We start from the raw sequence: 14559 nt of genomic DNA, 5'->3' as shown, positions 1-14559 counted from the left end.
ATTACTTATATTTCTAAGTGTTGAGAACTAATTCATATTTTTTATTCTCTTGTTATTTATGCAATTTCTGTCCACTGTAGGCTACATAGTTGAAAGTGACAACAACTTCCGGTGTTTTGTCGATCATGAGAAAAAGCTGAAGAATAGTTTCAATTTATATTCGATTTACTGTATATGTTGAATTTTCAGAAATTGGGTGCTTCAAAGATCTGTCGAATCTTGAGCCAGGAAGACGTTGTCTAAAGTCATGTCGCATAGATGCTGATTGCAGAGGACGCAGAAAGAGATGCAGATGTGATGGTGCATGTGGAATGGCTTGCTTCAATCCAGGTTTTCGTTTTGTTGTTTTCAAGTGGTTCTAAGTTCTTTACTCATTTTTGATCATAGATATGATCTCTCCTGTTCGACGTAAGACATCAACCCATCCGACATTCGCAGCACAAACAAATAAAACTAGATTCTTGTTGTTTTGCAAGCCATAAGCGTAGCCAAGGAGGGAAGGCGAAAGGGGCCATGCTACCCCCAAATTTTCAAAGTTTGGATCCGAAGTTGAACCCTTTGTTGAAAATGTAATAAAATTTGAAGAAATTTATAGCTTTTTCCAAGACATCTGGCTATTAACGCCCCCAAGGACTTGTTTTAGACACACAGAAAGATACCAAAAAATTTTGCAAATCGTAAATCGCACAAAATTTACTCGACTTATGTTTCTTTCAAATAATTTGTGGAAGCAATTTCAGAATGGCTTACTCTGTTGTGTTTTTGTATAGCTGAGTTTTTGGTGTTCTCTAATTTTAGTCACAAATTTTGCCCGTTCGTGTGTAAGAGCTACCTTTGAAAAGTTAATAGCTGTTTATGTGCTAATAAACTTCATACAAATATTACCTTAAAAGTGTTTCCAGAAAGCGCTATAATCCATCGTTTAAGTGTAATTTTGCAAAAATTTTCCGGGGGAGCATGCCCCCGGACCCCTAGAATACGCGTGCTTTCGGCACGCTCTAACCCCCACCAGTTTTATTGCTTCCCTTGCTCAAGCCACCAAGATACGTCACTGCACATCAGGTGGCGATGTCTTGACTTAAATCAAACACTTTGTCGTTCTCTTCAATTCATCAAATATTTGCCCTCCCCCCAAATTTTTTCCTGGCTACGCCACTATTGCAAGCCATCATGCCTATTTCTCATAACTAATTTTATGCTACGCATACGTGGCAGGCCACATTTTATGTATGAATGTGCTGTTATAACTGTTTAAGTCATAACAACTGTAAATCGTTCTTTCATATGACCGAACCTTGTGACATTTGTAAATTGTTATGACATCAAAAACATAGTTACGCGTTTTGCTTAATTTGTCAAAGAGTTAGCTCTTGTGACGTAACAATAGTTTTTTTATGCTTCTGGCGAAAGCAAACCGGCTATAAATAGCTGTGTAGTTTGAGTTGTGTTTTTGTATTTGTCATCATCATTTGTCATTTTCGGCTTTTGCTAGCCTAATGCTGAGCGAAGACCTTTCTCTTTTTTTGCCAATCCAGCTGATATACCAGTATGTTGTTCCACATTCTTTGTCAATCTCGTCTCTCCGTCTCATTTTTAGCTTTTCCCGTTTGCGTTTGTTTTCCCAGGGTGTCCACGTTGTTAATTTGTTAGTCCATCTGTTGTTCTGATGTCTTGCTATATAACTTGCCCATGACCATTTTGATTTTTCGATTGTTAGCACAATACCACGTAATTTCGTCTGATTTTGAATCTATTCAACATTTTTGGTCGCGTCATGTTAAACCCATTATAATCCGTTCATGCGCTCTTTGCAATTTGCATTGATCTTAATTTAAGAGTTAATGTTTTGTAAGGTTTCAAGTTTCCACACCCAATGCAACAGTTGGAAGGATACATTGATCGAAAACTTGTTTTTTGAGTGAAAGGAACAATTTTCATTTTAATATTGAATATTCTAGCTTTTCTATAATTTTCTAATTTTCTATTTTCTGCTTGCACCGATGCCGAAGGTACGATCAGAAGGTGCAAAGTAGAAGGTGTGGTCGCAACCCCAAAACTTTTGATTGGTCGATAATTCGGGCAAATTTGCAAAAAATTCGGGCAGAAATTTTTTTGATATTTTCTAAATTTATTAAGATCACATCACATTTCGAAGCTGATCACATCAGCTTCTTGCTTTGAAAACTAATTAAACTAATTAAACTGCATTTTATATTTACAAAATACATTAATTGGAAAGAAATTTAACAATTTATTTAAAATATTTGCATGTCTCATATCTTTGAGTGACAACATAACTCATGTATGAACTTCAAGAAAAGAAAATTAGCCAAAATTGTTTCGACTACTAAATTAGGCTCAATCAGAACAGAGACACAACTTTTTTGTAACTTATTTTTGTGTAAACCTCAAAACTCATGTAATGACCTTTGGGCAAATAAATTAGTTAGTTAGCCAAAAATTAGCTAGTTAGTCAGTCAGGAGTTTTAGACGCTTATTGTTTTTGGAGTTCATGAAGCTTGCGTTGGAACGAGCTCTTATTGAAGCAAGTAACTACCTTTAGATGTTTAAATACCATGTGATACCTTTAGGCTACCTTACTTTTCTATATTTCATCGCTAGCCAGACAGCATATCAGAAATTTTCACATCTATTCTACGTCTATAGACGTTGAAACAATGTTAAAAACGACTAAATAACTCCCTGGGATGTGCTTAAAAATACAAAGTGTTTCTTAATCATGCATAACCAAATTACACAGTGTGAGTAAGAAAAGAAAACTGAACTAAACAATTCTCAAATACAGTATATTCCTCGTACTTCTGTTTCCTCATTTGCGGTAAAGTATACGTAGACAAGTTTAAAAGTTCGAAGAACCGTATCGAAGCCCTGCCAACTTGGTGTGGAGACACGTCGTCTTCGTAGAAAACACCGGCAACATTTCGTAAACTGCTTGATTCAACTTTTTAAATAATTATAGATGTCTTGCCAAATTTGTTCTAATTTGTTCCAATTATTAGCCTAGTTATTGCAAAGAAAATTAGTCAAAACAATGAGGGATACATTTTGCTGTAACCTCGTTTTGTGAATGGCAACTCTTGAAAGTCATATACCAAAGTATGGAGTTTGGGATAAAAAATATTAGTTGAAATTGTTACAAATAAAATACAAATCTCTCGGTAAATTTCTTTCACATTACTGATTAGACTTCTGTGAACATCTCTCGTCCTTTTTGGAAAAAGAGCTGACCCTTCTTATTCAGTAGTTTTTCCCCTGTTCTTTTGACTTTGAAAAGATCAATTACATGCCAGTTAACAATTTCAATTTTCTCAAGTAGGTTGATAAGATGTTGATAAGATGTATAAGATGTACCTTTTCGAAAAGGGATCTCACATTGTGAGTTGCAATAAAGAGATTTTCTCCTTGTATTTGAGCACAGTCGCTAATTTGGCAAAACCTGAGTAGACATGAAAGTCGAGGTCAGTTTATTGAACGTCTACGAAACTTTTGCAATTTTTTTTAGTTTGTGGAAGCTGAACAATTACTAGACAGATTGGCAAACTTAACCCTATCTAAATAAGAGCTGTTTTCTTAGCCCCGTGCTAATTAATCGCTAATATCGGGAGCTATGAAAACAGTACATTTTTATGTACACCTCAGACGAATACAGTGGCTGCTCGTTCATGATGTATCGACGTGACCTCCTTTTTCGTTGCGTCTTCATCGTGCCAAGAAGTGTCTTTTTTATGCTTTTACTTCATTGGCTGAATGCAAACTAGCTAAAAACGTATCCATGATTGTGTTATGACCTTTCTTGAAATAGGGACTAAATAACTACGGAGAAACACGTGCTGGAACACATCATTTTGTACTCTTCTTGATAAGCCCTTGACAAATAAGGTGTCTCAGTACAAAGGTACTTGAAAATAGCATCAGGAAAAAGCCAAAATTTTAATAGTTAGGTCCTTAAAGAGAGGCAAGACATGTCCCTCTCATATTTCATTTGATTATTAGAAGCGCAGCTATGCCCTTGATGTTTCTTGACTTTTCCCAAAATTGGAAGGCGAGTCGAATGTTATAAACCTTGAAAGTACAAATTGCGTAGTTTTCTTGTAATTTCAAGATTGTGGTAAATTTTTGCTGTTTATTGCCAACTCCTGCCAAGGCATGAAGTCGATTTCATTGCGCTTACAAGCGATAAACTCATAATTGCTTCGTGCAACAACATGCGCAAGGCGAGAGACATTGATTCGTCTGCAATTTGGATAGTTCATAAACAACGGGTATTTTCAATAGCCGACAAACCAGATTTCTAGTACATTGATTCATCGTCTGCAGACGTTGAATCAATCTAAAAGTGGGAGGTTGCTGTCTGGGAATCCACTATAGCATAATCAAAATGGCACAGACAAACTATTCAACATAGCTTTTCCATCAGCAAATATGTGTTGACGTATAAAAGAACGTTGCAATACGAAATCTTACCTCTAAAAGACATAAAAAAATAGTTGAACATTTTATGAAAATGTTGCCATTTGTGTTTTGACAGAAAATGCAAATCGGCAAGTGCATTACAAAAGCTTTGGAGATAAACAGAAGAAATGGCGGTTTTGCAACTTATGTCGCAAAGACAAACAGTAAAGTAACTACACGTCTTTCGCTGCTTTAACTACCGGTGGTGTGATACTGCATCTTTGATTGCCGTGTACTGTATGTTGCTGCAATAAGCGTAAAATAAAAAAGGTTAAGGTGCGTCTACAGGAGAAAGTGTTCTTGCTTAGAAATTCTTGCTTAAGCTGGTTTTTAAGCTCGTTTCGTCTACACTCACAATCTCGAAAAAAGATTTTGCTTGCTTGAACCGCGGTCATGTGAGTATTTCAACCGCAAGGACGTCATGTTACAAAAAGTTCGCGCCAAAGCAAGAAGTAAACCAACTGTTCTTTAACAACTAGTTGCAGTGAGCTGGCACTTTGAGTTGTTGCGGTGATTCAATGATTTATGAATGGCTTTCAAATGTTAACGTGTGTTATTTTTGTTGTGATGGTCATGGTCAGAAATAAAAGCAACTGAACTGAACTTGTGTAAAAAATGCTGCAGAAAGATAAGGTTGCAAACACGCAATTTACTTCAGAAAGAAATGTTCTGACACTTTAGTGAAGTTAAAAAGTTAGAAACAGGTGTGGCCAGAGAACACTGGGGGCACCAAATACAAAACAACAACTACAAACTTCCTAGTTGCTTGAATAGCAGCCAGACTACTGAGTGTAGACCTGAGGTTTTTGCCGCGAAAAGATTTCTAAGCAAGAGAACTCACTTAAGCGCTCAGTTTTTCGCTCTGGAGCGTATTTTTTCTCGGGCACTCGCTTACTCGCTTATTTGCTTAAAAGTAAGCGGCACAAAGTGCGATTATCTTAAACAAACAAGAAGTTTAGCTAGCTTAAGCAAGAAAACAGTCGTCGTGTAGACGCACCTTTAGGGTTGGCGTCACATAAGACAAACAACAAATTAGCTTCTTTTATCATTCATTCAACGTCTGAACACGTTGCGTCAATGCATCAAAAGGCTGATTTGCCGGCTATTGAAAATATCAGCCATTTGTAAAGTATCCGTTTGTACTAAAAGTGGGACTGACTGATAGATCAAAGTAAGAAATAATGCTGAAAGAATGAAATATCTGAGACTATTGATGCCGAATTTTAAAAATGCCGCCTAGCAAATTGTAAACAACGACAGAATTTGCTCGATTTTAGCATGAGTTTAATCATACATCTAATAATTCCACACATAGAACAACCGCCACTCAACAGCTGTAAAATACAAAATCAACTTGGTTCTGGGCAGAATGTGTGACAGTTCATGGGAAGACACTATTCAAAATGATGCACAACGCAAAACTCAATGAAGACTGGGACGAGAAAGCAATGTAGATTACGCTGCACAGTGGCTTCAATACCAGGACAAAAAAGTGGATCAAGCTATACAACAAAGGTGATCGGTAAATGGGCTGAGGTAAATAAAATGATAATGATAAAAATAAAATGATCGGTAAATCGGTAATAAAGCTGAGATATCCACCAAAGCAGCGGCTAAAATCAAGAAAGCCATTTGTACGCGCTGCACAAGACCTTCTGGCAGCCTCTGGTGGAAGCCCTAGCAAACAGTGGTGCCACGCGGCGTGGTGTGAACAATGATCAAGCAGCACGTCCCCACTTCGCCAAGTATTCAGATCCCCGTCCGAAAACCAGCTGGGACATGGCCTCTCTAGACTTGCCTCATCAAGGCGTAACCGTTTGCTCACTGGTGTTGGACGCTATGGTGCAGACATGTTGCGCTGGGGCTTGGCAGAGAGTGCTGCTTGTGAGTGTGGCGAAATGCAGACGGCAGCCCACATTATCAAGGATTGCCGGCTATACAGACCACCCCATGGTATGGAAGGCCTAATTTCCATCGATGACGACACCAGGCAGTGGCTCCCCAACGGATGCCCTGACATATAGCGACAACACGAGAGAAGAAGAAGGTAAATGGATAACAGCATATTAAATATGTACACCCACATTTTTCTTTCACAGATGTTTCACGTGAAAAGTAAATTTTCCGCAACAAACTTTTTGTGAAACGTTTACAAACCACGGTTTGGTGAAACTATTCATCATTATTATCTTTTACTTCTCAGATGCTGCAAAGCATCGTCTGCAAAAATCGCGAAAAAAACATTCATTCGTATCTCATTAGACTGGATTGAATTTTTGGATGACCAATGAATAGTAGGCTGTGCCAAAAGTGGCGAGGTTCATGGATTTTTCCATAACTTTCTGAAAAGTTGTAATGGACTTTTACAAACACGAACGTCAAAAAAAAGAGCTAGTCATTTCTATGGTTACCAGTACCCATTTTCAAAAAAATGGTCATATCTCGAAAACCACTAAAGAAGAAAAAGATGAACGTTACATCAAAAGCTGCAGAAGTGGCATATTTATATCTGCTCTAAGAACACTTTTTATTCTAGGACAACTTGAAAAATATTTGTAAGCAAAAAACTGAATTTTACTGTTTTTTGTAGTAGGGGAGATACAGGACCTATTACACATTTCTTTTCGTTTATGCTCTCATTTCTTCAGCTCATATCAAAATAAGACAATTTTTTTAGAAGATACGGTCAAGGTCCATGTTTATTGACTGTACCAATATCTTGAAAATCGAATTTACTTTAGTGAGGTTAAAGCTTATACAAACTTTTTTGAAAAGTATAGGCCTATGATTGGTCCTGCCCCTGAAGGACCTATTATACACAAACAAACAATGAAAAACAAAACATGTTTTTTCACTTTCAGTGCAAAAAAGCACATAAAAATGTGAAATAATAATAGTTAGTGTCTATAAACATTTTAAATGTCAAAATATGATCAATTAGCATTACATCAATAGCTCTCAATTGCAGAAGAGGCGTCTTCATAATGGGGGTGTTAAACTCTTTTCGCCACGACAAAATTCACTATTTTTGTTGAAACGACTTTTGGAGCTTACATGTAATATAATGTTGCTAGAAAAGTAAGGTTTATTTTTAAAACGTAGAAAAGTTAATTCTTCAAGTGCCTTAACACATTGTATAATAGGTCCTGGACGTTACTGTAGGTCCTTCAAGGATTCATTTCAAAGGTCTGAGAGAAAATTTCGCAGTATTGCTTTATGTAGACTTTTTATGGACAGACATAAAACGAAAAACATTGTTGTCAGTGCTAAAATCTTGCAATTGCAAGCTATATATTTACTTTGTATGCGGTTGAATAATCACTTGATTAGCTAAGCAGTTTCAATAGAGAGTGAATGCAAGAGCGTATTCTTTACATGGTAATTGAATTGAAATTATTTCAGTGTTTATGTGACAAATTTTGCAATTCGCATGTCGAATAGTTTTTCATAATGTTGGACTGTCCTTATCTTAAAAGTTTTGGCATGTCTTTTTGGATAATAGTTCAGTTACTCCTAATTCTGTTTTTAGACTATGCTATGCTTACGAAAACCCGCAATCTTAACTGTAAGAATATCTGATACGCTGAACAGTATTGCCTACAAGACGTGAAAAGTAAAATGTTAAACAGTTCAAGATTTAGATTAAGTAGATGGGAAGGCAAGGAAGCCAATCTTTGTGCCCACTTTCAGGCATGCCATTAACCTCATCTTAATACGAACTGTTTTCGTACGCGAAAAGTACGTCACGGGCTAACTTAGCCCCGTGCTAATTAATCGCTAATAACGGGAGCTATCAAAATCACAGAGCCAAAATATTTTACAAGGTAATAGCCATGTGTATTGTGGTTATAGAAATTAAAATTTTATTCAACAAATTTATTAAATAAAATATTTGAGATGAAAAAACTTCAGAAAGTCGGTTTATATTATAATTTCCAAAAAATAGCTTCAAAATTGAAATGTTTGAATTATAACATAGAGCAATGCTGAACTAAACAAAAAAATTACTTTTGCTCATAAATATAAGGCATTTTGGGCGTTTTTACATTTAAAAGTATTTGCACTACCATTTATATTGAACTAACATTAATATTTATATAACTAGTATTGCACGAAAATGTCTAGCCACCTGAGACGAAATCCTTATTGTGAGGGGCAGGAAGGTACAAAAATGACCAGTGTAGGTTTAGAAAATTCGTAAAGAACAAAAACTAAAAGTCAAGAAATTTCACATTCTAGCATATTTCTTTCTGTAAAATATTTCACTAATAGAATGAGGCGTCCTCATACAGCCCCGTGTCGCTACAGATAGGGTTTATAAAAGATCGGTTTACAGTGTTATGCTCAATTAGATCTGTCTGTCTATTTGATGGAAAGAAGTTCAAAGACTTAGATTCTATTGTTCTAATAAACTTTTCCATTAGTTTTGGTTAAATCAGTAGTTACGCTTTTACAATCACAGTGCATCTGCTGACCATACAAAGCTTTCCAAAAAGAAAAAGATATTGCATTTATAATGTAACAATTTTTTTTTTCCCAGGTTCTAATCGATTTTTTCCTATTGCTTGAGACCAGTAAGTGTCGAAAATCAACTTTATTTCATATAAACTTTGCTTTTGTGGTTTAGAGAATGAAATTCTAAAATCGCAATATTTTTGGGAAAAGATATCAAAGATATGGCTAAAGAGCATCCAAGATGGATGTTAATCACTTTTAAATGTTAATATACTCTGCAATACTTGCCATTTTATAGATACTTCTGTTTGCAGGATTGATTTTTGAGGTGTTATATAGAATATTTTTGATTTGCAATTGATAATTTTTTAACGTTTTCTTTAATTGGACAACATTTGAATGCTTTCAAAATGCCTAGAGGCTGCAATCATTCTGCTGATGCGTTTTGTTTCATTTGTGAACAATTTATAAAGACAAGAGCGAAGAAGCACTCAGTTTTGGCTTCCGTTAAGATGTGTGAAGCCTACAATGCTTATTTTGGATTGCCTGTTGGAGACCAAGACAGACCTTGGGCACCACAGTTTTCTTGCGATTACTGCAAAAAAACTTTGGAAGGTAAGGTTTCATCGATCATATTATTTAGGCTAATTTTAATTATATTGAAATTGATCTATTTGTATGTTTATGGTTACAGCAAATTAAGAATTGGTTGTTTGTTTTTAGGTTGGTATCGAGGGGAGAAAAGGGCGATGAAGTTTGCTCTTCCAAGGGTATGGTGGGAGCCAACGAACCACACAGATGACTGCTATTTTTGTATGGTTAATCCATCCCGACGCAGAGCTGGAAAAAGCGCTCCTTCTATTGCTTACCCAAATATTCCATCCTCAATACCTCCGGTGCCACATTCGGATGAACTGCCAGTGCCTAATCCCCCCACCCTCCAAGAAATGAGCAACTCTCAGGTGATGAGTCCACCACTGAGGAAGAAGATATTGCTATTGATGAATTTATTCGATCTCCTCAGCTGGAAGAGGGAGAACCATATTACCCTAATCAGAAAGATCTGAATAATTTGACCAGAGATCTTAGTCTGACCAAATCTAATGCGGAGTTGTTGACATCTCGACTTAACCCTATCTTAATACGAGCTGTTTTTGTACGCGGAAAGCACGTCACGGGCTATCTTAGCCCCGTGCTAATTAATTGCTTATAACAGGAGTTATGAAAATCGCAGAACCAAAATATTTTATGTGATAATAGACATGTGTATTGTTTCTACAGAAATTAAACTTTTACTCAACAAACTTATTGAAATAAAGTGTTTGAGATGAAAAAACGTCAGAAAGTCGGTTTTCATTCTAATTTCCCGAAAGTAGCTTCAAAATTGAAATTTTTGCATTATTAACTAAACCAAACAAAAAAAAAACTTGTGCTCACTAATATAAGGCATTTTTGAACGTTTCTAGATTTCAAAGTAATTGCACTAACATTTATATTGCACTAACATTAATTATATAACTACCATTGCACTAAAATGTCTAGTCACCCGAGACGAAATGCTTACTGTAAACGTAAAGGGCAAGAAGGTAGAAAATGAACTGTTTTGGTGTAGAAAATTTGCAAAGAATAAAAGCTAAAAGTCAAGAAATTTCACATTTCTAGCATATTTCCTTCTGTGAAATATTTCACTAATAGAGTGGGGCGTCCTCATAAAACCCCGTGTCGCTACAGGTAGGGTTAAGCAATGGAACTTGCTGGATGATACTGTCCAAGTTATTGAACAACGCAAACGTGACCAAAGCTTTTCCAGCTTTTTCACATTGCAAAATGGAATTTGCTATTGCAATAATGTTAGTGGATTATTTCAATCAATTGGAATACCCTGTAACCCGAGTGACTGACGTCTCTTCATTGACATTTTATCAAAAAGTATCAAGGCTGTACTTTTGCACAACGGCAACAAATACCCATCTCTTCCCCTGGCTCATTCAGTCCACCTGAAAGAAAACTATGAGAATGTTAAGACTTTGTTGAATGTTTTAAAGTACGATTAATATAACTGGAAATTAATTGGGGACTTTAAAATGGTAGCGTTTTTGATGGGTAGCCTATGCAAGGGGGGTTCACCAAGTATCCTTGCCACCTTTGCCTTGGGGATAGTAGGGCTACCACAGAACACTACAAAAAGCAAATATGGCTAAAACGAAACGAATTTGTTGTTGGAAAGAAAAACGTAAAGCAAACTCGGTTGATTAACCCAAAAAAAGTGCTTATGCCTCCCTTTCACATATAACTTGGCCTTATAAAGCAATTTGTGAAAGCATTGGATAAAGGTGGCGACGCATTCCAGTTTCTCCAGAACTTGTTTCCTGAACTATCAGAAGCTAAAGTAAAAGCTAGTGTATTTATTGGACCACAAATTAAAAAGATTCTCAAGTCAAATGATTTCATCCAAATGCTTAATGATGTTGAAAAGAAGGCTTGGGATAGTTTTGCAGATGTGGTGAATGGGTTATTGGGCAATAACAAGGAAGATAACTATGCGGAGCTCGTTGCCAATTTTGTAAAATCGTATGAAAACATGGGGTGCAGAATGTCCATGAAAGTACATATGCTTGATGCTCACTTGGACGAGTTTAAAAACAATATGGGAGCTTATTCAGAAGAACAAGGGGAGAGATTCCATCAAGACATAAAAGATTTTGAAGGGAAACACCAAGGGCAATATAATGAAACCATGATGGAAGATTATGTCTGGGCCTTGATGCGGGAAAGTGATGTAGAGTACAAAAGAAAACCCGCAAAACATCCCATTTTAACTGATTTTATACTTGAACTGTTTTAGCCTGAAATATTTATTTAGTTTTACATTTAACATTTAACGATGGTATTGATTCGGATACAGTAAATACATTTATGTGCAAATTTCCATGTACCAAATGCCTGTATTTGTGATTTGATTTTAATAACAAAAATTCTAATTCCTTGCCCATTATTATGCAAACTCAGAATTAACCCTTTACCAGACAGAAAAATAGCCAAAAGTTGGCTTTAATTTGCTTTGCAAAAAAGCAATCGATAGCCTACGACTAACGCGTCAGAATATTTAGTAAATGCATCGATAGAATATAACTTCTTAGTCGAGGCCAAGCGATTAAATATGGACTTACAGCGATCAAAGACAGTTTGGTAAATATCCATTTCCTATTGGGTAAATCAGTATGACCTTGCACAATATTGCACATACTAGCAAATTCAAAAAATCACTCTCCTAACCACAAAATCAATGTTTGGAATAAACTATATTGATTTTTGGAAGTTTTTAGATGAGAGAGATCAGGAAATATCAATTAGAACCCGAAAACAAAAATCGTGTTACACGGTGAATTGGCCAATGGACAGGAAGGTTAGCTGTTACCGCTTACATTGCTCCAAATTACTTTGCAGTGATCACACCAATCGCAAAACTGTGACCAAATGCTGCGATTAATTGCAAAGACTGTGTTGTGTAAACACAGATTTACAAAAAATGTTATGACTGGTTGTAAGCTAGGTTCCTTATTTTCGTGTCAACCATTTTTGTTTATTCTGTGAATTCCAACGTTTCGTTTGAGGCTAACACTTTCCTACTTAATAAAGTCAAAGGAACACATAACAGTACGCATATATACGGCACAGCGGTAGGGTAATTAAGTTTTGGTATATCGCATTTCGAAAATAACATGATGGGTCACTAGTGACACTGTTCATATGAATCACAAAAAAGCGTTCAGAAAGCATCTCTGTGTTAAAAGACGAGAAAAAACGTGTCAGTTCAGCAACACAAATGCAAATCAGCCATGGCCTGTCATGCATGTGGCCAACCCAAAAAAACTTCATTGCAAATGCAGTTTTTTTGGGTTGGCCACATGAATGTTGCTATTCGCTGTTGAACATTAATTATAAATAGTTACGCACGACAATAGACTGTTGAAACAAATGATTAAAAGTATGTTTGTATATGCAGTATTTCAAATGTTTCAAATCTTTTGCTAACAAAACTCTACAAAAAGTGTTAAGCTAATTCCAATAAACAAATTAAAGCATATTTTAGAAATAAACGAACTTTTAGGTCAAACTTGCATGTGGTCAAAAGTGACCGTAGCGCTCATTCTAGGTAGTGAAGTTTTGTGATCTTTCTAGAGTTAACTTCAAAAATGTCACCTGTTGTATCCAGGTTAAACACGGATGCCAGATGTTATTGTTCGGATTGTTATAGATGACCGCTTTAAAACAAAGTTGACCACTAGTTTTTTTTGGACATACTCCTTCAATATAGTCTGACTGGTCACTTATTTATCTTCTTTGTTAAATCTTTCTTCTTTACCACTCCATGGTTGGAGGGGCTCTGCTCTGTTTAGTTTATAATCGTGCATCACACTTCATACATGATAGCAATTATTTAATACAAACTACTGTAACTACACTCCCGATGTGTTGTCAGAAACTTGCATTTGTTTCCACAGGCGCTACCTGCCGGCCTGCATTATCCAATATTCCCAACGGTAGAGTGGAAGGAGGACGAATCATTGGTGACATTGCCACTTATTCTTGTGATGAAGGATATTTCATGATGGGGAGCAACCAGAGACGTTGTAGAGCCGATAGAAAGTGGTCGGGAAAGGTTCCAGAATGTTACGGTAATCACATACAAGTCTCATAACTATCAAGGTATCTTGTATGAATAGGAAATTTATAGATTCCTAGACCGACCAACTCACAAAAGTCTGAACGAATTCTTCATACGTTGATAAAAAGCTTCTTTTCTATTTATACTTATATCTTATACTTATGTTTAATTATTTTCTATCTATACCTTTTTCTATTTTTACTTATAAAAAAAATCATTGACCTTCTGCAATCTTTGTGCTCAGCTTGGCATACAAATAATAGTTTCAACTTTGATAGTAGTGATGAAGAAAAGGATTGTTTCAAAAATGCTTATCAGGCATATACTTATAACAGATACACTCTGTAAACAAACAATCACAGTCATAAACAAATTGCAAAAATAAAGTTTTTAAACAGTGATTACAAACTGTAGTCAATCGTTCTTTTGCGAATTTAAATTTTAGCTTGTTGATAAGGGTTAAAAAGGTAAATTCATTTTATCCAGAATTAATCAGAATCTTTTTGAAAAATGTAAATGTCTTTTTTATTGTTCTATTTTATTCTAGATCTTAGTTCCTCTGTGTTTTAGTTGATTGCTTGCTACAGATTTAGTAACTTGATGAAAAATTTATCTATTCGCCGAGTGTCATGTGAGTGAATATTTTCAAGCTAAGGAAATAATCATGAAATATGAGGTGTAAATTATTATATTGAAAGGTTTATGCATAAATTTTGCAATTTTGAGTTTTTCCGTTGTAAAAGACTTATTAGATTATTTACATGACAAAGATTAGGGCTTCCTGTAATAGTTCAAGTTACGTTATTGAGCCTGGTATCTATTTGTTTGAGGTACTAGTCTAAACATACGACTATATATACTAGGCTCTAACACAGGGGTGACGAACCTTTTTGCGGTCGCGGGCCACTTTGTCAATTTTACATGAGTTATCGGGCCACACAACTTTTTAATCGTAACCTATA

At 35.8% G+C, this 14559-nt stretch overlaps 2 protein-coding genes across 2 annotated transcripts in view; both read left to right on the top strand.

Moving 5' to 3' along the window:
* Window positions 1–13630, top strand: part of LOC145779430 (transmembrane protease serine 11C-like) — a 68904-nt gene extending 55274 nt beyond the window's left edge. Inside the window, exons 10-11 of the mRNA XM_082591021.1 lie at window positions 190–330; window positions 13434–13630. Of these exons, the coding sequence (XP_082447147.1) occupies window positions 190–330; window positions 13434–13630 (338 nt within the window). The remainder of the gene's footprint in view (window positions 1–189; window positions 331–13433) is intronic.
* On the top strand, window positions 9285–9995 carry LOC145774585 (uncharacterized). The gene is made up of 2 exons (XM_082585855.1): window positions 9285–9543; window positions 9652–9995. The coding sequence occupies exons 1-2, from the start codon at window positions 9339–9341 to the stop codon at window positions 9993–9995; spliced, it is 549 nt and encodes a 182-aa protein (XP_082441981.1). The 5' UTR covers window positions 9285–9338.
* Window positions 13631–14559: the final 929 nt, after the last annotated feature.

The sequence above is a fragment of the Aplidium turbinatum genome, chromosome 1 (assembly GCF_918807975.1).
Source record: "Aplidium turbinatum chromosome 1, kaAplTurb1.1, whole genome shotgun sequence".
NCBI classification, from domain to species: Eukaryota; Metazoa; Chordata; class Ascidiacea; order Aplousobranchia; family Polyclinidae; genus Aplidium; species Aplidium turbinatum.
The sequence above is the reverse complement of the archived record's forward strand: the minus strand, read 5'-3'. Positions and strand labels throughout refer to the sequence as shown.